This window comes from Lemur catta, chromosome 3 (genome assembly GCF_020740605.2).
Source record: "Lemur catta isolate mLemCat1 chromosome 3, mLemCat1.pri, whole genome shotgun sequence".
Classification (NCBI taxonomy): Eukaryota; Metazoa; Chordata; class Mammalia; order Primates; family Lemuridae; genus Lemur; species Lemur catta.
The window spans coordinates 87,348,641-87,369,544 of record NC_059130.1 but is presented as its reverse complement, the minus strand read 5'-3'; the positions used below and the strand labels follow the sequence as shown (position 1 = coordinate 87,369,544).

At 36.2% G+C, this 20,904-nt stretch overlaps 1 protein-coding gene across 6 annotated transcripts in view; it reads right to left on the bottom strand.

The window, feature by feature from the left end:
• TUT4 (terminal uridylyl transferase 4) overlaps positions 1 to 20,904 on the bottom strand; it is a 106,135-nt gene that overhangs the window by 66,584 nt on the left and 18,647 nt on the right. For all 6 annotated transcript variants that reach the window (XM_045548014.1, XM_045548010.1, XM_045548015.1 and 3 more), the window contains exons 2-3: positions 13,824 to 14,637; positions 5,804 to 5,967 (exon numbers count right to left, since the gene is read on the bottom strand). In XM_045548014.1, the coding sequence (XP_045403970.1) occupies positions 5,804 to 5,967; positions 13,824 to 14,544 (885 nt within the window). In that variant the 5' untranslated portion in view covers positions 14,545 to 14,637. The remainder of the gene's footprint in view (positions 1 to 5,803; positions 5,968 to 13,823; positions 14,638 to 20,904) is intronic.

The following is a 20,904-nucleotide window of genomic DNA, read 5'->3' as shown; positions in this document are numbered from 1 at the left end:
ATGAGATTACATAGATAACCTCCTGAGGTCACTACTCTGAAGGGAATAACAATTCTGACATGATAACAACCAATCACAATATTTTATTCATACTTTGTATTCTCAAATTAATAATAAAACTCAATCATTACTGAGTGCCTGTTAGGCACCAGGCACTACATTATGCTAGGTATTTCACATACAATTTCTCATTTTATATCCCCTAATCATTCAGATTAGTATTATTTTCATTTTATAGATGTGAAAACAAAAGCTCATAGAGCTTGCAACTTTCACAAGGATATATTAAGTGGGAGATGCTGAATTTAAAATCATGTATGTCTGAGTCTGAAGCCAACACTCTACCCAAAAGATTGTGCAATAAAAAGTTACAAAAACACATTAAATAAATACTAGATTTTAACACTGTTTCTAATGTCTTACACTGAAACTTCATCAATGCTTACTTTTTATTTCAGATTGATCTTTGATATTCAATAGACTGTAGCTTCTGACAAAAAAGGACTCTCTCACCTCAGAGTATTACATATGATTTCCTTTAAATGAGACCTGCCCCAAATTTAGCAATAGTTCTCCACAAAATAAAAATAAATATAGCCACTATTTATAGAGTACCTATTAACCTTAGAAAAACCCTATCAGGATTCCCCATTTTATTGGCAAAGGAACTAAATCTCAGCGATTAAATAATTTGCCCAGGGCAACAAGCAAATAAGAAAATTCAGCACAATCTAGTTATTTCAATTCTTTAGAATAAAATTTTTTTCAAACCAATTCCTATTGGAGAATGAATTAAGATTTCATGGAAAACTCCACCTCTTAGTTTCCAACCACAACTATTTCTTTATTTACCAAATATTTTCTAAGCTCATATTATATGTAAAACATTTTTGTAGGAACTGGGGATAACAGCAATAAACAAAACAGATGGAAATTCCTGTCTGTATGAATTTACATTCTAATGTAGGGAGACAGGTAATAAACAAACGCACAAACAAATAAATAGGAATATCAGTGGGGACAGTTACTGTTTTTTTAAAATAGAGTCATCACTTAAGATCTTATTGATAAAGTGACTTAAAGGAAATAACGGATTGAGCTGTGTGGATATCTGGAAAGAGACATTCCAAATAGAGGAAGAAGTGAACACTAAGGCCCTGTGGCAGAAATGTGCCCAAAATGTTTGACAAACTGCAAAAAAGCTAGTACGACTGGAACAGGGAAGTAACAGGGGCCAAATCACAAGGTCGCCTGTGAAGACTCTGGCTTTTATCCTAAGTGTGATGGAAGGCCGTTTGAGTTTTTGAGCAGAAAATTACAAGATCTAATCAATATTGTAAAAATATCGTTTGCCTTCTATATTAAGAACAGACGCAAGAAAAGCTTATTGCAGTCATCAACATATTGCAATAATCCAGAAAAAAGATGATGTTGGATTGGTTCAAGATGAGAGTACTGGAGGTGTAAAAGGAGTTGAAAAAATATATACAGAATACCTAAAGCCATGAGTATTGACGAGGTCACTAAGGGTGTCATAAAATCAATCACATGAATTTTTCAACTATAAAACGTTAAAAGATATGGGCATGTCTAGATTCTTTTAGTAAGAGAATCTTGGTACTACACTGAATGAAGAGTCAGAAGACCTGGGATGACTGACCTTGTGTAAATCTCTAACATCGGAGCCTATCTCTTTATTTATAAAATAATAAAAATTGCCCTACCTGGTAAAATAATTTAATGCTACAAGTAGCTAATCTTTATTTAGTACTTACTACATACCAGGTCTTGTGCCAAGAAATTTACCTGTATTCTCTCATTAAATCTTCATAACAGCCCCATGAACTAGGTGTTGCTATTTTTGTTAATCCCATTTTACTGGTGAAGAAACCAAGGTTTAAGGAGGTTAAGTAACTTATTTGATATTACCCAACTAGTAAGTGGCAGAGTTAGACCCAGGGATTCCAAAATCCACGCACTTAACCACTAGGCACACTACCTCTAATTAGCAATCAAATGCTTTGAGCAAGGTGATGCATTAGCCATGATATCAAAGAAGACAAAAATGCTCTCACTGTTGAGCCTAAGAAATAATGATTTATAGAAATGCCCCATATATTTTTAGAGACAGAAATGATTTCAGGAGTCTTGCAAAGCTTTGCCCTAAAGGAAAATGTAAACGTGTTAGTTCACATATCAAAAGCTGCCTCACCTCAGGAGGGGCAACTGCTACATTCCAGGCCTGTGGCTCCCACCTGCTTTAAGGCCACCAATGAGAGCTGATCAGAGATGAAAGCTGATCAATAAGATATGCTGCCCTCAGGGCCCAGACAGAACTATGCGGTTAAAGTAAATAGCATAAGGGACAGCTTGTGCTTGACTTCTGAAATCTCTTTTACACAATAACCAGAGCCAAGATGTCTGTTTTTGCTAAAGTAATAGCCTTATCATAAAACTTAGAAGTTTGCCCTAAGAAGATTTTATAACCCATTGTTCACCTAGACAGAGTTAGTTGAAGGATCTGTAGTAGCCTTTTAGAAGACTTTGACCCTAAACCAGACTACCTGTTATTATGTAAACCCTGTTACCCCTGGCAACTGAAACTTTGTACATTATAAGTATCTGTGTAAAACTTCAGCCTGGGTTGCATTTCGGTGGGAAGAGATGTAACCTTCCCGGCACCCTCCTATGTCTATCTTCATAAATCTTTACTTTATAAACTATATCTTTGGCTCTGTGTATTATTTTTATTTCTGTGTCCTACTATTTTTTTCATCCTTTGTGAAGACTCCTGTCTGAGGGACCCGAACTTTTGCTGGGAGCATAGCTAACTCCCCGCATCTCACCATCATGAAGTTTCTAATTTTACAGAAAAAACATATGAAATATGTTTAAATATTTCTTTTATTATGGTTATATTTTATTTTACCATTAAACAAACAGACTAATGAACCTTCTTTAAACTTTCTGCAGAAAAGCTAGAAGAAAGATTTCTGGGCATGAACATTCTAACTATTTCCAAGTCATTATTTAACACTCACCATATGGAAATTTACCCAAATCTGATGGTTTGGATTTATGTCTTCTTTGGTACATAGCAAAGAATCTATATCTTTATTCCTTAATTAGATAATCTATGGGCACACTGTGAACCAAAGGACCTGATGAAATCAAAAGAACTTGGGAAGAATATTCTTAATGGGTATCTAAAGAAAAATGTTAATTAAGAGTACAGTGAGGCCGGGCATGGTGGCTCACGCCTATAATCCTAGCACTCTGGGAGGCCGAGGCGGGCGGATCGCTCGAGCTCAGGAGTTCGAGACCAGCCTGAGCAAGAGCGAGACCCCGTCTCTACTAAAAATAGAAAGAAATTATCTGGCCAACTAAAAATATATATAGAAAAAATTAGCTGGGCATGGTGGCGCAGGCCTGCATTCCCAGTTACTCGGGAGGCTGAGGCAGTAGGATTGTTTAAGCCCAGGAGTTTGAGGTTGCTGTGAGCTAGGCTAACGCCACGGCACTCACTCTAGCCTGGGCAACAGAGCAAGACTCTGTCTCAAAAAAAAAAAAAAAAAAAAAGAGTACAATGAATTGAAAATAAGAGGTTTAGAGGGCATAAGAAATGAGGTGTCAGAAAGAAAAGGGATGTCTATGCTGGTACTGGCACAGTGACTTTAAATCAGCAATGACTTAAAAAAATCATTGCTGATTTAAAGTCAGCAACAAATAAAATGCTTTCTAATGCTTCCAAGATTTCCTTTCACCCCAGGCCATTCTTTCCTACTACCATCAAATACCCATTCCACCCCAACTTCTTCCTTTTCCCACAAACTGACCTTTCCTGCTTCACTCCTATGTATCTTCCCATCCAGTTCCCTGCTTATTTTTCCTGAAAAGAAATTTTCATGTTTCCTTTATACATGGTATATAATTTACCTAACCACCCTTCCCCTATTCACCTAATCAATTTTTAGCCAATTTTTGAGAATCAACTCCAATGTCAGCTCCTTAAGAAGCATTCCCCAAACTGATGCCTTTATACCCCCAACTAAAGCTGGTCACTCTTTTGTCTATGATTCCATTTTCAAACAATATTGTTATTATTACTGTCACTTGCTTACATGTTTTCTCTAATTAGTAAACTCTTTTTTTTTTTTTGAGACAGAGTCTCGCTCTGTTGCCCAGGCTAGAGTGAGTACCGTGGCGACAGCCTAGCTCACAGCAACCTCAAACTCCTGGGCTTAAGCAATCCTCCTGCCTCAGCCTCCCGAGTAGCTGGGACTACAGGCATGTGCCACCATGCCCGGCTAATTTTTTCTATATATATATTTTTAGTTGGCCAGATAATTTCTTTCTATTTTTAATAGAGACGGGGTCTCACTCTTGCTCAGGCTGGTCTTGAACTCCTGACCTCGAGTGATCCACCCGCCTCGGCCTCCCAGAGTGCTAGGATTACAGGCGTGAGCCACTGTGCCCGGCCTGAATTAGTAAACTCTTAAAAAAGTGTTTTTAAAAATTTCAGGCATGCCTGAATTTAAACTTTTATCACCAGACCACAGTACATAAAAGGCAATCAATATTTATCTTGACAATGGACAAATCCAGAAATAACTACTAATTCCAGGCTTAGGATACGAAAAGAGGACTAAGTAAAGATAGATTAAGTAAAATAGAAAATTGCAAAAAAGACTTCCTTCTAACTAGGATCTTGTAAGACTTGCTTATACAACCCAAACTCTCTCCTATATTATGGTCCTCTACTCCTTGATAGTCCTTTCTCTTTTCATATGGTGACTACTCTGTCCTATTAATAACCCAGGATTGTCTTCTTCAATCTAGATATGCTCTCATTTTCTAAACTACACAGAATCATACCATTTCTTTATTTCAAGAATGATGACTTATTTCCTTGTATACATATACACAAATATCCCAAGTATCTATTTGTCAGAAGTTTGATTTGTGATTCTTTCCTTCAATATGTAGCAGTATTTTTATAGTTGAGGCTAGGAATGTGTATTTCTAGGTTAAGAAATTAATTAATACTCAGGAACAAGATACCAGTGACTAGAATAGTTGCTAATACATAGTACTCAGTAAATATGGGAGAAAAAAATAGAGAAGAAAAACAAGAGAAAAAGGAGGAACTCTAATACATTCTATGGTATTTACTAATTTATTTCCATCAATCTGAATGCACTTTTAACTTCTAATGAGGAGAAACTATGCCATTTTCACCAATATATCCCCAGTGTCTATCACAATACCTTGCATACAACAAGCACTCAGTATCTATTTGATGAGTGAATGAATCAGAGGACAGTAAAGAGCCAAAATAATATTCTGATAAATATTACAAGCTTTGGTAAATAGTAAATATTTTATGTTCTGCAAGCCACATAGCCTCTTTGGCAACTACCCTACTCAACTTTGCCATGGTAGCATGAAAGCAGCCATAGGCAATATGTAAACAAAGGCACACGGCTATAGTCCAATAAAACTGTTTACCAAAAAAACGGGCTAGGTGTATTTTAATATATTTAAAAATAAAAACAAGGGGGTAGGCCATAGTTTGCCTATCCCTGGGATGAATGAATGAAGTCAGATTCACAGACCTTAAGTATTTGCTAAAACAAAGAGAGGGAAGGAAGAAAAAGAAGGTAAGAAGATGAGAGGGAGGAAAAAGGAAAGATAAATCCTACCTGTCTTATGAATAAAAGAAAAATAAAAAAGAACTGCCCTTGGGAAAGAAAAACTATGAAACACATATTTCCCTCCAAATAACTAAAACAACATAGTATACTTTTTCAAGTCGAAAGATGTGATCTCTTTCTAAACGTTCTTCTGCTTGTTTCAAGCCCAGCCTCTGCTCAGGTGTCAATGTAGATTCATCTATTACAGTGGCATTTTCTAAATAGTCCATCTCTGAAGAATTTTCTTTATTAGAGTCATCATTCTTCATTTTACCTAGAAAAAGAAGTAATCAGTTATCATCACCAGAACTGGTAAATTTTTTAAATTTTTAATAAAAAACCGATATTAAATTTATACACATAGAGGAAAAAAATTCTTTCTTTATATTTTCCTTTGTTGCATAAGTTGGTATATATATATATAAAATAAAACTGAGATAAATACATGGTATCAAAATTCACAAAGAAAAATCTACTTCATGGGTCAAATGCCTACCTCGTTCTTCCAATTTAACTATTAAGAGACATGTATAACTAAGACTACACTATACAAAGCTAACATAAGATAATCATCTTATAGAATATCTGAAATGAATTTGATAAAAAGCTATTTTGAGTCCCAAAGAAGATTAGTCACTGAACTAAAGTCACTAGCACTTAAAAGAACATATACACTCCAGCCACAAGGCTCCTTTGCTTCCACTGAACTCATGGAAGTTCTCCACCAGATCAACATTGTTCCTTTGCTTTTGTGTCCCCTAACTAGATTGTAATCTCTTTAAGGCATAGACTATGTGTTTTCATCTTCACATTTCCAGCATCTGGCAATATGTACCTGGCTGACAACAGGGTCTACCACCGGTGTGATTTTTTTTTTTTTTTTTTTTTTTGAGACAGAGTCTCACTCTGTTGCCTGGCCTAGAGTGCTGTGCCGTCAGCCTAGCTCACAGTAACTTCAAACACCCAAGCTCAAGCAATCCTTCTGCCTCAGCCTCCCGAGTAGCTGGGACTACAGGCATGCACCACCATGCCCGGCTAATTTTTTCCATATATTTTTAGTTGTCCAGCTAATTTCATTCTATTTTTAATAGAGACAGGATCTTGCTCTTGCTCAGGCTGGTCTCGAACTCCTGAGCTCAAGCGATCCTCCCGCCTCGGCCTCCCAGAGTGCTAGGATAACAGGCATGATTTTAAATACAAATAGAATCGTGTTATTCTCTTGCCTAAAATACTTAAAAGGCTTTTAAAGAGTTCAAGATAAAGTTTAAACTCCCTAGAATATTATACACAGTCCTTTGTCCTCATGAAGGCAGTAAACAGAACAAATATAATAATTCCAAGTTGTAATAAATGCTATAAAGGAAAAAAGCAAGGAACTGACAGGAAGACCAACTTTAGATATGGAAGTCAGAGAAGGCTTCTCTGAGGGGATTTCATTTAAACCGAAATCTGAAGATAGAGAGCTAATTCGCCTATATCTCTAACCTCAGATCCTGCCCTAACACTTTTCACTTCATTCATACTAAAGGTGCTAGAATAAATCATTGCTGCTTCAATGTCTTTACATATGCTATTTCCTTGTCCATCAATGTCTTCTCAATTCAACTAGTAATATTTACCTATCCTTCAAAATTCAGCTTAAGCACTACCTCTTTCAGAAGCTGGTCTGACATCTTCTATATTCTCCTATCACCCTCTATTATCTCATATTTACAGAGTAATGGAATTTGGATTCATTTAACTATTTCCTACATTAGATGATGGATTCTTTGATGCTAATGACCAGGTATTATTTAACTGTGTACCTTCAGATTTTAATACAATTCCTATGCCAGACCTGATGCTTTCATAAAGGTGTGTTGAATAAATAAATGAATCTGGATGTACCTAAAAGCAGTTCCAAAAAAGAATTCTCACAGATAATAAAGAAAACTCTCCACTCTGCCCTCAAAAGCCAACAATATGCCATCTAGAGGAAGCCTAAAAAGTCAATTCTACTTTTTGATAGGACTAATTTTCTAAATAAAGAAGAAATAATGGCCAGACCCGGGGGCTCACACCTGTAATCCTAGCATTCTGGGAGGCTGAGGCAGGAGGATCACTTGAGGTCAGGAGTCAGAGACGAGCCTGAGCAAGAGCAAGACGCCATCTCTACTAAAAATAGAAAAAATTAGCCAGGCATGGTGGCATGCACTTGTAGTCCCAGCTACCGGGAGGCTGAGGCAGGAGGATCGCTTGAACCCAGGAGTTTGAAGTTGCAGTGAGCTATGATGATACTACTGTACTCTACCCAGGGTGACATAGCAAGACTCGGTCTCGAAAAAAACATAAAAAAGTCAAAAATAGGCCAGACACAGTGGCTCATGCCTATAATCCCAGCACTTTGGGAAGCCGAGGTGGGAGGATCGCTTGCAGCTAGGAGTTCAAGACCAGCCTGGACAATATAATGAGACCCCATCTCTACAAAATATAGAAAAAATTTAGCCAGGCATGGTGACACACACCTGTAGTCCCAGCTACTTGGGAGGCTGAGGTGGGAGGATCACTTGTGCCCAGGAGGTAGAGGTTACTGTGAGCAATAATTGAGCCACCACACTTCAGCCTGGGCAACAGAGGGAGACCTTGTCTCTTAAAAAAAAAAAAAAAAAGAGTCAGAAATAAATGAAATTATTTCATTTTCTGGAATCAACATATAAAATAAAATAATACCAGGCAGAATGTCCCAAACTAAAGATGTTAATACTCTCATGAAACAAGAATTGAAAACCTATGTCCACATAAAATCTTCTATATGAATGTTCACAGAAGCACTATTCATAATAGGGAAAGTAGAAATTACCCAAATGTTCATCACTGATGAATGGATAAATAAAATGTGGCACATCTACAATGGAATATCATTCAGCAGTCATAGTCAGCTCAGGCTGTCTTAACAAATACCATAGACTAAGTGGCTTAAACAACAGAAATTAATTTTCTCACAGTTCTGGAGCCTGGAAAGTCCAAGATCAAGCTGCCTGTAGGGTCAATGCCTAGTGAGGGCTCTCTCCTTAGATTGCAGACAGCCACCTTCTTGCTGTGGCCTTTCCTTATGGAGATTCTCTCTCTCTCTCTCTCTCTCTCATTCTCTCTCTCTTTTTTCCCTCTTCTTCTAAGGCCACCAATCCTATCAGATTAGGACCCCACCCTTATGACCTCATTTAACCTTAAGTATCTCCTAAAAGCCCTATTTCCAAGTACAATCACATTGGCAGTCAGGGCTTCAGCATATGAATTGGGAGGTGATACAATTCAGTCCATAGCCTCAGCCTTAAAAAGGAATAAAGCAGTAATACATGCTACGACATGAATAAACCTGGAAAGCATGATGCTAAGTGAAAGCCAGATACAAAAGACCACGTATTGTATAGCTCAATTTATATGAAAATAAGCAAATACACAGAAATAGAAAGTATATTAGTAGTTGCCAGAGGCTGGGGAAAGTGGAAAATGGGGAGTGACTCTTAATGAGCATGGGATTTCCTACTAGGATGCTAAAAAAGTTGTGGAATTTGACAGTGGTAATGATTGTACGACATTGTAAATATACTTAATGCCACTGAATTGTACACTTTAAAATGGTTACAATGGTAAACCTTATATATATTTATCATCAAAAAAAAAAAGTTAAACAGAATTACTATATGACACAGCAATCCCACTTCTAGATATATACCCAGGAAAAAGGAAAACATACATCCACAGAAAAACTTTTACACAAATGCTCATAGCAGCACTATCAAGGCTAGTCAAAAGATGGAAACAATCCAAATGTCCATCAACTGACAAATGGATAAATGAAATGTGGTATATCCATACAATGAAATATTATTTGGCAATAAAAAAGAATGATGTACATTCATACATGCTATAACATGGGTGAATTTTGAAAACATTATGCTAAGCAAAAAAAGCCAGATACAACAGGCCACATGTTATACAATTCCATTTATATAAAAACAGGGCAAATCAATAGAGACAGAAAGATAAGTGATTGCCAATGGGGAGGAGGAGAATTTAATGAACAGTGACTGCTACTGGGTATGGAGTTTCTCTGGGGAGTAATGAAAATGGAATTAAATAGTGGTGATAGCTGTACAACTTGGTGAATATAGTATAATAAAAACTACTGAATTGTATCTCAATAAAACTATTATATAAAAAGGTAAATAAGATTAAAATATGGACAGATGGTGATAAGGACTATGGAGAAAAATTAAGCAAAGGGAGAGCCACAAATTTTAGGTAAATGACCCAGCAAAAGCCACATTAAGAAGGTCAAGGAAGTTAAAACAAGTAGCCCTATGGACACTGGGGGATGAACAGTCCAGGCAGAAGAAAAAGTAAATGCAAAGGTCCTGAGATGGACATCTGCCTTCGCCTTTCAGGAAATGCAAGAAAACCATACAGCTGGAGCAGAGAGAGAAAGGGTGAGAAGTAAATGAATGGGGGCGTCACAGATCACATAGGGCTCTACTAGTCAACTGCAAGTCAACTAGCCTTTACTATGGTATATGGGAAGCCACTGAAACATTCTGTCTAGGAGTAACATAATCTGACTCATTTTAATAGGATCATTCTGGCTGCTATGTTGAAAACACAATAAAGGGTGATATTAGGACATGCTGCCCAAAAGCAGGATCCTGACCAGCAGGACTTGGGAACTTGTCAGAAATCCAATTTCTCAGGTCCCACCCTAGGCCTTCTGAATCAAAAATCTCTGGAAATGAGGCTCAGGAATCAGCATTTTAATATGATTCCCAAGTGATAAGTATACATATTAAAATTTGAGAAACCCAGATCAAGAATGCTCTCCCCTCAAATATTCACCTGGCTCATTCACTTCTTTCCTTCAAGTATTTGCTCTAACGTGACTTTCTGAGTGATAATTTAAATTTGAAACACCACCAACAGCAACAGTAGCATCATTCCCTATGATCTTTTCTGTTTTATTTTTCTTAAAGGATTTATAACCACCTAACTTAAAATATTTTTTTAAATTTATTGTGTTTGTTGTCTGTTTCCTCCCACTAGAACATTAACTCCATAAGAATCGTGTCATTTGTTTCATTCACTGCTGTATTCCTAGTGACTAGATCAGTATCTGGCACATAGTAGACACCAAAAAAAAAAAAAAAAAAAAGATTCTTATTGAATGGAATGAATGGCAAAAATAAAAATGGTAAAGGAGTTAAATTGGGCCGAATGGAGAACACTGAGATTAATCAAATTTCAATATACCTATTTAAGTCCAAACAGATAATGATCTAGATATATTTTATTCTATTCATTTTACCAAGGGGTAATCTAATGAGAAATCATTAATTCTATTATCATTAATTTTTATTTTTTCATATGGTAAAAAAGAAGTGCTTAACAATTATATCTGACCATGACTTCAAGGTAAATATTACACATATTGAAGAGAATTCTTTAAAACATGAGAAGTACTTATTTATGAAAAATGACTGCTACACTATAAGCCATTCTTACTAATTTGCTAAACCAAGTTTCCCCAAATGACCGCTACTTGGTCTAGTAGCTTCTTTAAACTAGTTCAACTTGTTCTCCACATTAACAAGTAACAGGCCTGGTGCGGTGGCTCACACCGGTAATCCTAGCACTCTGGGAGGCCGAGGTGGGTGGATCACTCGAGGTCAGGAGTTCACCTGAGCAAGAGCGAGACCCTGTCTCTACTAAAAATAGAAAGAAATTATCTGGCCAACTAAAAATATATATAGAAAAAATTAGCTGGGCATGGTGGCACATGTCTGTAGTCCCAGCTACTCGGGAGGCTGAGGCAGTAGGATCGCTTAAGCCCAGGAGTTTGAAGTTACTGTGAGCTAGGCTGACACCACGGCACTCACTCTAGCCCGGGCAACAGAGCGAGACGCTGTCTCAAAAAAAAACACTTTCTGGGGAATGGACATGCTTGAAGCTCTGACTCGGGGGGATGGGGGGGGGCATGGACAATATACATAACCTGAACTTTTGTACCCCCATAATAAGCTGAAATTTAAAAAAAAGTAACAAAATAGCATTTAATTGGAGTAATATAATAATAATAAATGATACTCATTGCCATTGCATGCCTACTGTGTCAGGTACTACATGAAACATCCTACTGGATTCTTTTACTTAACCTTCATTACATAGGCAGCAGCGTCTCCACTTTTTTAAAAATCAGAAAACATTTTTAAGGGATAAACAGATTATTCAAGATTATGAAGTTATTAACTGGAGAAGATGGGAATTCAAAAACCATGTAATTTCACTCCAGAGCCCATACTCTTAACTATCTCACAATGTCACCTTGATTATTTTATTGCCTTTTTAAAAATAACCTTTAAATCAGGTTTTTCACTAATTCCAGTGATGAAACCCTTAATTAAGTGATCTTAAGCACCAGTATTTCCCAAACGTCAATCATTCAGGTGTCATCATGTTCAAATTTTTGCCATATCTAAACATTACCAGCATTATTATTTACTTGATACTATCTCTAAATATACTTATTTTTTAAAGTTGGCCTTGTCCTAAGCTCTATGTGTATACAATTATGAGCTTGATTTTTTTCTTATACACATAAAATAAAGACAACTATTAAAATTTTTAAAATGTATATCCATATTCCATCATCTGTGTACCAACATAATTAAAAAGCTATTTCTGAATTCTTTACCATTGTTTCTCAAAGTGTGGCAAATAATGATTCACAAATGGCTGCTTTTTATTTCCTCATCAAAGCCACAAAAACACCAGGATAAAAGTTTGTAAAAGGAAATTCTTTAATTTAGTCAAAATCAGGATTAAAGTTACTTGAAAGATATGGAAAATATTTCTAAACAATTACTTAAAACAAAAATCAGGACCCAGAACAAAATGAATTTTACAACTGCTGTCAGTAAATTGTATAACAATGTTATATATGTTTCTCTTGTTCCTGTCAAAGAATTTGCTGCCATGTAGCCAAAAAGATTTTTAAAAAATCTGATCATAGCATTACCTTACTTAAAACTCTTCTCCTGAAGAACATTTAGGGGATTGCAATTTTTTTTTTTTTTTTTTTTTTTGAGACAGAGTCTTGCTTTGTTGCCCAGGCTAGAGTGAGTGCCGTGGCGTCAGCCTAGCTCACAGCAACCTCAAACTCCTGGGCTTAAGCGATCCTACTGCCTCAGCCTCCCGAGTAGGTGGGTCTACAGGCATGTGCCACCATGCCAGGCTAATTTTTTTCTATATATATTTTAGTTGGCCAGATAATTTCTTTCTATTTTTAGTAGAGACAGGGTCTCGCTCTTGCTGGTCTCGAACTCCTGATCTCGAACGATCCACCTGCCTCGGCCTCCCAGAGTGCTAGGATTACAGGCATGAGCCACCGCGCCCAACCAGGAATTACAATTTAAATTAAAAAAAAAAAAAAAAAAACTTCAATGGCTTCTCAAAAATACTCATGATAAAGTCTAAACTCTCCATCATAGCTTACAAGGTCCTTGATTCTCCAATGCCTGAGTGTCCTTTCAGCTGCATTATTTGCCACTCTTTACCTCAACTCCCTGCTCCAGTCATAATGAGTCTCAGTCATACTCAGAGTCGCATGTTCATATCATGCATTTTTTTCAACCCAAAGTCTAAATCTCACAATTTAATAATGTGAATTCTCAATGTGAATTAAGTTTTGGGCACTAAAAATCACTTTACCTATGTATATCACCACCATCAGACTAGAGGTCTAGGTTTAGGACTGTGTTTTTTCCAGTTTTCCATTGTAAACACACATTTGATGCATAACAGAACTCAACACAAACATATTTAACGAATAAATGTGCAATATATTAATATTACAAAGACCATTTCAAAAGAGTATATGTGTGCATCCGCATCCATACCAACTGAAGGAGCCACTGAAATTATATTTGCACAGCCTTTTTACCTACCATAATAAATGGAAAGGCTTTTTTGTAGCTTTAGGAGCCACATTACTAATGTCCTTTTGTAATTAAAGTAGTTAAACCAGAGATAATCTAATGAACATTAATACAGGAAAATCCCTCCAAAAAATGTGACTTGTGGAATAATCTAATCTGTACTTACTCAAATCATCCGATATGTCTTCAATTCCTGAAGCACTATCATCAGAATCACCAGTATTATCTGTACATGTTTGTTGATTCTGAGATTGTGGTGAGTTTTGCAGAGCAGATTTTTTCCCCTCTATAGCTTCAATATTCACTTTGTCCACAGAAGTAAAGGAGCTTGGAATTTTTTTTCCAATCTGTTGTAATTCTGTCTGTCTCATGTTTTCTTTCAACGGTAAACTGGGTACCTTTTCTGCTTCTGCTTGTGACCTGGGCACCTGTTCTGATTTCGTCTGAGAACTGGGTGCTTTTTCTGCTTTTACTTGTGAATTAGGTGACTTTGGGCATTTTTCTGCTTTAGCCTGTAAACTGTGTGTCTTTTGTAATTTTGCCTGTGAAATAGATGCCTTTTCAGTTTTCACTGGTGAAGTAGGTAATTTTTTTGCTTTGCAATGACTCTGATCTCGAAGGACTAACCCCAAATCTTTAGGGCCTGGAACACCAGCAGCATTTACTTTACATGATTTCACTTCTGTTTTTTCTGTACAATTATCATTTTGCTTATTTTTTTTACTACTATTCCTATTTGGAGAGCTGCTTCCAATTTCTTTTAAAGATTTATCATTTCTAGCTTTCAAAGTTTGATTAGTTATAACTTTAACTGCTTTGCTTTCTTCACAAATAACATTCTTCTTTGGTTCATGATTTCCACTTTTAGAGGTCTTAGACTCTTCCATTATTTGAAAACCTGCTTCTTTCCAATCGTGATATTGTAAAATGGCAGATCTCCAGTAGTTGAAATTGCTTCAAATCCAGTTTAGGCAAGCAAACTATTGGGTTAAAAAAAAAAAAATCTGTTATTCAAAATGCAAAAAAAAAACCCCATGTTTTTAAATGCTGAGGCATTCAAAAACTTTTAAAATTTGTTCTCAAAACTGAATCATAAAAAAAAGACAAAACTCATAAAACTCTATGAGAAGGAGTTAAAGCCCACTAAGTAAATAACAGCCAAATATTCATTAAGGGAAATCAAATGTAATTATAGCCTCAAAACAAAGGATTTTTAGAGAAGCAAAACTTGTTTTACATTACTCTAAGAATTTCAACTAACAGGAAAATAAAACCTACAACTGATGGATCACAATGAACATAAAAGGAAATGAAATAAAGGAAACACAAGAATTCTAATCTTTATGTGCTATATATAATGCAACAGTTTACAGAATCCTAACCAGTAAGATCTTGCCCACATGACCGTCTTACTAAATAGTTCCTATTTATACCTCTAACCTACTTCAAACTTGATTCTCTAAACATAGGGAAATAATGTCAATAGATTTTTCTCCACCTCTGAAGTATAAATGAGTTTAAATAAATTTTTCTGAAGTAAATTTTAAAAACCAATAGGTACCCAGAGTTAAAGAGTAACAGTAATAGGCTGGGCACAGTGGCTCACTTTGGGAGGCCACAGAGGGAGGACTGCTTGAGGTCAGGAGTTCAAGACCAGCCTGAGCAAGAGTGAGACCCCAGTCTCTACAAAAAATAGAAAAATTAGCCAAGCTTGGTGGCCCACACCTGTAGTCCCAGCTACTCGAGAGGCTGAGGCAGGAGGATCACTCAAGTCCCAGAGTTTGAGGTTGCAGTGAGCTATGATGACATCACTGCAATCTAGCCAGGGCAACAAAGCAAGATCCTGGGGGGGGGGGGGGGGGGCAGGAAAAAAACAGTAACTAATATTCTTTATGATACTATAATGGTGGATATATGTCATTATACATAATGACATAATGACACAGCATGCACATTACCAAGAGTGAACCCTAATTTAAAACTATGGACCTTGGGGTGATGATAATGTGTCAGTGTAGGTTCATCAGTTATAACAAACATGCTGCTCTGGTGCCAGGTGTTGTTAGTGGGAGAGGCTATGCATGCATAGGGACAGGGTATATATGGCAACTCTACTTTCTGCTCATTTTTGCAGTGAACCTAATATTGCTCTAAAAAACAATGTCTAAAAAAAGTGAAAGAATAATAAAATCAATCAGAAACATAATTTGTTTTAAAATGTAACAGGAACAATTATGTTGAGAAAGAAATACTAAATTTACCACATAGTACAAACTATAAACCAATGAAAATACTGCATCTTGTTAAATGATTTGTTAGAAATACTTTGTATACTAAGTTTTATGGAAATCAGGATTTTTTTTACTGTTCACCTTGCCCTATATGCCTTAAATTCAGATGCATGTCTCTAAACAATGATTAATAATATGAATAAAAGCTAAAGTACTTCTGCCAGCAAAAGCTAACTGCATGGAACTTAAAGTAGCATCTTTGATTTTAATAGTTAATTTACTAAATTATAAATTTGGCCAAACACTTCTAATCATATAACCATACATCATATAAACATAAAAAATTACCTAAAATAAACAGCTCAAAATACAAGTCACTTACTCCAAACTATCTGTGTGTATGCAAAAGGATACTTCCAGGAGAAAAAAAGAGAAAAAATTAATTGAACTTACCTAGGTGTTTCTACACTAAAACATGTTACTCAATTCGGACCTAGCTTTTATAATTCCTGTTTGTAGTACAGTCTTCTACGTTCTGCCTTGATCTCTATCCAGAGTCATACTGCCTTTTATTTTAAAAATTTATTAGGTTCTTCTTTCTAAAATATCATATAAAGTAGTATTTTAAGAAATTGATAAAAATGAAAATTTAAGTCAAAATCATACTTGGTTTTCACCATTAATTTCTTTTTTGACTAACATTTTCCAGTAAAAGCTGCAGCAACTTACAACTGTAAAAAAAAAATGCTTTTGCTCCTAGTTTTTGTATGTTTGAACTTTTTAATCAATGTATTTTGCTTTCATTACTTGATAGGTGCTTTACATAACTGTCAAAAGAGTTGTCAAAACATATGGCTATTTCTAAATTCTTACAGGAACTGCTGCAAATTCTTTATTTTAAAAACTAAAATGGGGCCGGGCGCAGTGGCTCACACCTATAATCCTAGCACTCTGGGAGGCCGAGGCGGGTGGATAGCTCGAGGTCAGGAGTTCGAGACCAGCCTGAGCAAGAGTGAGACCCCGTCTCTACCAAAAAAATAGAAAGAAATGATTTGGACAGCTAAAAATCCATATACAGAAAAAATTAGCGCATGCCTGTAGTCCCAGCTACTCGGGAGGCTGAGGCAGTAGGATCGCTTAAGCCCAGGAGTTTGAGGTTGCTGTGAGCTATGCTGATGCCACGGCACTCACTCTAGCCCGGGCAACAAAGTGAGACTCTGTCTCAAAAAAAAAAAAAAACTAAAATGGGCTCTATTTCTAAAAGATTGGTTTTACCTTATCTAGTAACCACCGTATTTTTAAATTTTTCGTTTTTGTGGGTCTTTTTTTATTTTTATTTTTTGGAGACAGGGTCTGGCTCTGTTGCCTAGGCTAGAGAGCAGTGGTGTCATCATAGCTCACTGCAACCTCAAACTCCTGGGCTCACATGATCCTCCTGCCTCAGCCCCCAAGTGGCTGGGACTACAGGTGCATGCTACCACACCTGGCTAATTTTTCTATTTTTTTGTAGAGACATCATCTGGCTATGTTGCTCAGGCTGGTCTCGAACTCTCAGCCTCAAGCGATTCTCCTGGCTCGGCCTGCCAAAGTGCTGGGATTACAAGCATTACCTGCACGGACAAAATATCTTTAAATTTTCTAACGTTATAATATTAATACTATAATGATTCTTTAATAATTTTATAGATGTTATCTTACTGACAAAAGCCATAAAGACTTGATATAACAATATTCACTGGTTGGGCACAGTGGCTCACACCTGTAATTCCAGCACTTTGGGAGACTGAGGCAGGAGGATTGCTCAAGGCCACGAGTTTGAGACTAGCCTGGGCAATATAGCGAGACCCTGTCTCTACCAAAATTAAAACATAAATAAGCTGGGTGAGGTGGCATATGCCTATAGTCCCAGCTACTTGGGAGTCTGAGGCAGAAAGATCACTTGAAGCCCAGGAGTTCTTGGCTGCAGTGAGTTATGACTGCATTACTGCACTCCAGCCTGGGTGAGAGAGTGAAACTCTGACTTTAAAAAAAAAGTTGATCCATAATTTTTCCTTATGAAACTTTTTAGACACATTATTTATTCTTCAACTCATAAAAATCTCTAGAAACCAAATTTGTGTATATAAATAAAAGCTACAAAGATTAAACAAAAAGTCAATGTACCTAATATAGATAAGTGCAGGTGGGGAGTTTAAGACTCAGAAAAATTGCCAGGTTTTACTTTACGTAATTTTTTCATATAACTAAAAGTACATTTAAATTGTAAACAGGAACATGTGTTCTGAAAAAAGACTATACTTACACAAATGAAAATCTGATTCATTATCTAATCTTCCCCATCTTTTCTTGTTACAGTAGCAAATATTCCTCCAAAAAGTGTAATTTTATAGCAAAATTACTATTTTCAACTTTTACTTTGAGCTATGAAGAGTAAAATATTTTCCGAAAAAAGTTGTAATTCCTTGAAATGAAGTTTTCTCTAAGGAGAGAGGGTTTGAAAGTAAGGCTCATTGATTCCCAGTGAACCCTCACAGCAAAAAACTGGTTGAACCAAATAAAATTAATGTTAGGCCTACTTTCTAGTTCTTGGTTACATCTTTAGAATATGGTAAATAGATATTAAATGAAATTCTAACCTTAAATGACAATTATGTCTTTATTAATTATCAAAATGCAAAGAATTTTTAATGACTCTTTTTAAAAGTTTGAATAATATAGAAGAGTAAACAATAGCATTTATTAATAGAATGTATTCCATTCATTTCTAAATAAATAAAGACATCAGCATCAGTCCATTTCTACTTTTAGTTCTTAATCATATATTCTATCTTGCTTGAATCCTTATAATGTTTAGCACAACGCTAAGTACTTAGCAGACATCCAAAATCACTAGCCATTAAAATACTATCTACTGCAGACTAATGTTTTCACATCCCTCCTTCTCTGCTGCAAATTTTGGCAGAAATTGGAATTGTTTCAAGAGAAGTTTCTGATACCTTTCTATAATACTCCATCATTCAATTAGCTGAATGACTTACAAGTTCTGGGGCCTGAGACTTAAAAGGCTTGTTTGGGTATACTAACTTAGAAAGTTTACCTGAAATGATTATTGCATTATTAATGGAGAAGCTAATCAACAGCAATAGTTACCACTCAAGGTTGCAATAGTTACCACTCAAGGTTGCAATAGTTACCACTCAAGTAACCTTTTCATGGGATAGACAGAGAAACTACTTTAAGGTATAATTACAGAAAGCTATCAGAAGTTTCTACTGCTTAAAAAAAAAAAATTACATAATGAACCAATTTTCAGCTAAGGTCCCAATCACTGAGGCCCACCAGCCGCTGGATAACCCTGAACAGGAAGACGAGTAGATGGATCAGCTATCTTTAGAGTCTACTCGAAATAAAAGATGTTATCATTCTATAAAATCTTAAAACAGAGTGATACTAATGTTACATTGGTTTTGATAATTTTATAAGTTTTAGAAAATTACCAGGGATCTCTCAGGATCCATAAAGTAAAAGCATTTATAGACAATGCTCCCCTCCCCTACAAGAAAATAGCTTGCTAAACAAAAAGGAGTCTAGACTTAATTACTATACATGATATATACTTAATAAATAAATTCTAAATAATGACTATATTATTAAACATTTCTAAAGTCATTAAAATCTTAATAATAATATACTTTGGCATACGTAATTGGTTATTTTTAGCACTGAAATACTAGCAATAATAAATCAAACTTAAAAATAATGATTAAGTATTTCTCATATTTTAACATTCATTAGAATCACCTGGAGGGCCCAACCCCAGAGTTTCTGATTCCGTAGGTCCGTCTGGGATGAAGCTTGAGAATGTGCATTTCTAATAAGTTCCAAGGTAATGCTCATGTGGCTGGACTTGGGGCCACACTTAAAGAATCACTGCTCTAAGAAGTGGTCCTGAAAGTAGAAGTGAAGGGAAACCATTCTACCTCTGTACAATTTTACACACAGTGAATAATCTGATTTATGTCAGTCTCCCCACTAGATTGTAAACTCTATGAGGTAAGAAACCTCTTCTGGCCGGGCACAGTGGCTCATGCCTATAGTCCTAGCACAGTGGGAGGATTGCTTGAGGTCAGGAATTCAAGACCAGCCTGAGCAAGAGCAAGACTCTGTTTCTACGAAAAAACAGAAAAATTACCTGAGCATGGTGGCACACACCTGTAGTCCCTGCTCCTTGGAAGGCCAAGCCCAGGAGTTTGAGATTGCAGGGAGCTATGATGATGCCACTATACTCTAGCCCAGGCAACAGAGCAAGACTGTCTCAAAAAAAAAAAAAAAAAAAAAAAGTATCTACTGACTAGTCCTACTACAGTAAATAAGGATTTGTCTGTCTCAAACATTCCCCTTAGAAACAGAACTGTACACACAAGTATTTCCCCACCCTAACCCCATCCTCCCCGTATGATTTTAATAAGACATACCAATATCATTCACAGCTGGGCCAAGTATTATACTATAGCACAGAGTTTGCTAGATGTTTATCAAAATTAAAATTCATTTTCTCCTTTTTCCTGAGCACACCACTAGACTACATTTCCCAACTTTCTCTGCAGTTAGGTGTAGCCTTATGATCAAGTTCTTACCTCCTCATGTGATCTTTCCCTTCTCATTGGATAAAATTCTTAACCATACAGCTTCAATCACTCAACAATTATGTTCTAATCCAGACCAATGAGGCTTAAACTTTTGCATATTGGAATCAACTACTAAATGCAGATTCTGATTCAGTAGATTGGGGCTGAGGCTTGACATTCTGCATTTCTAATAAGCACAAGTGATGTATACACTGTTAGCCCTTGGCCGTTCTTTTGGCTGAACAACATAGTCAATGGAACTTGGGCCCCTGAATGACCACATGGAACAAACTACTTATCTAGATCTCGTGACCACTTACCTAACAACTAATTTATGAGAAAGGATTAAATCTATTTTTTAAGCCACTGTATTACTGGATCTAGCCAT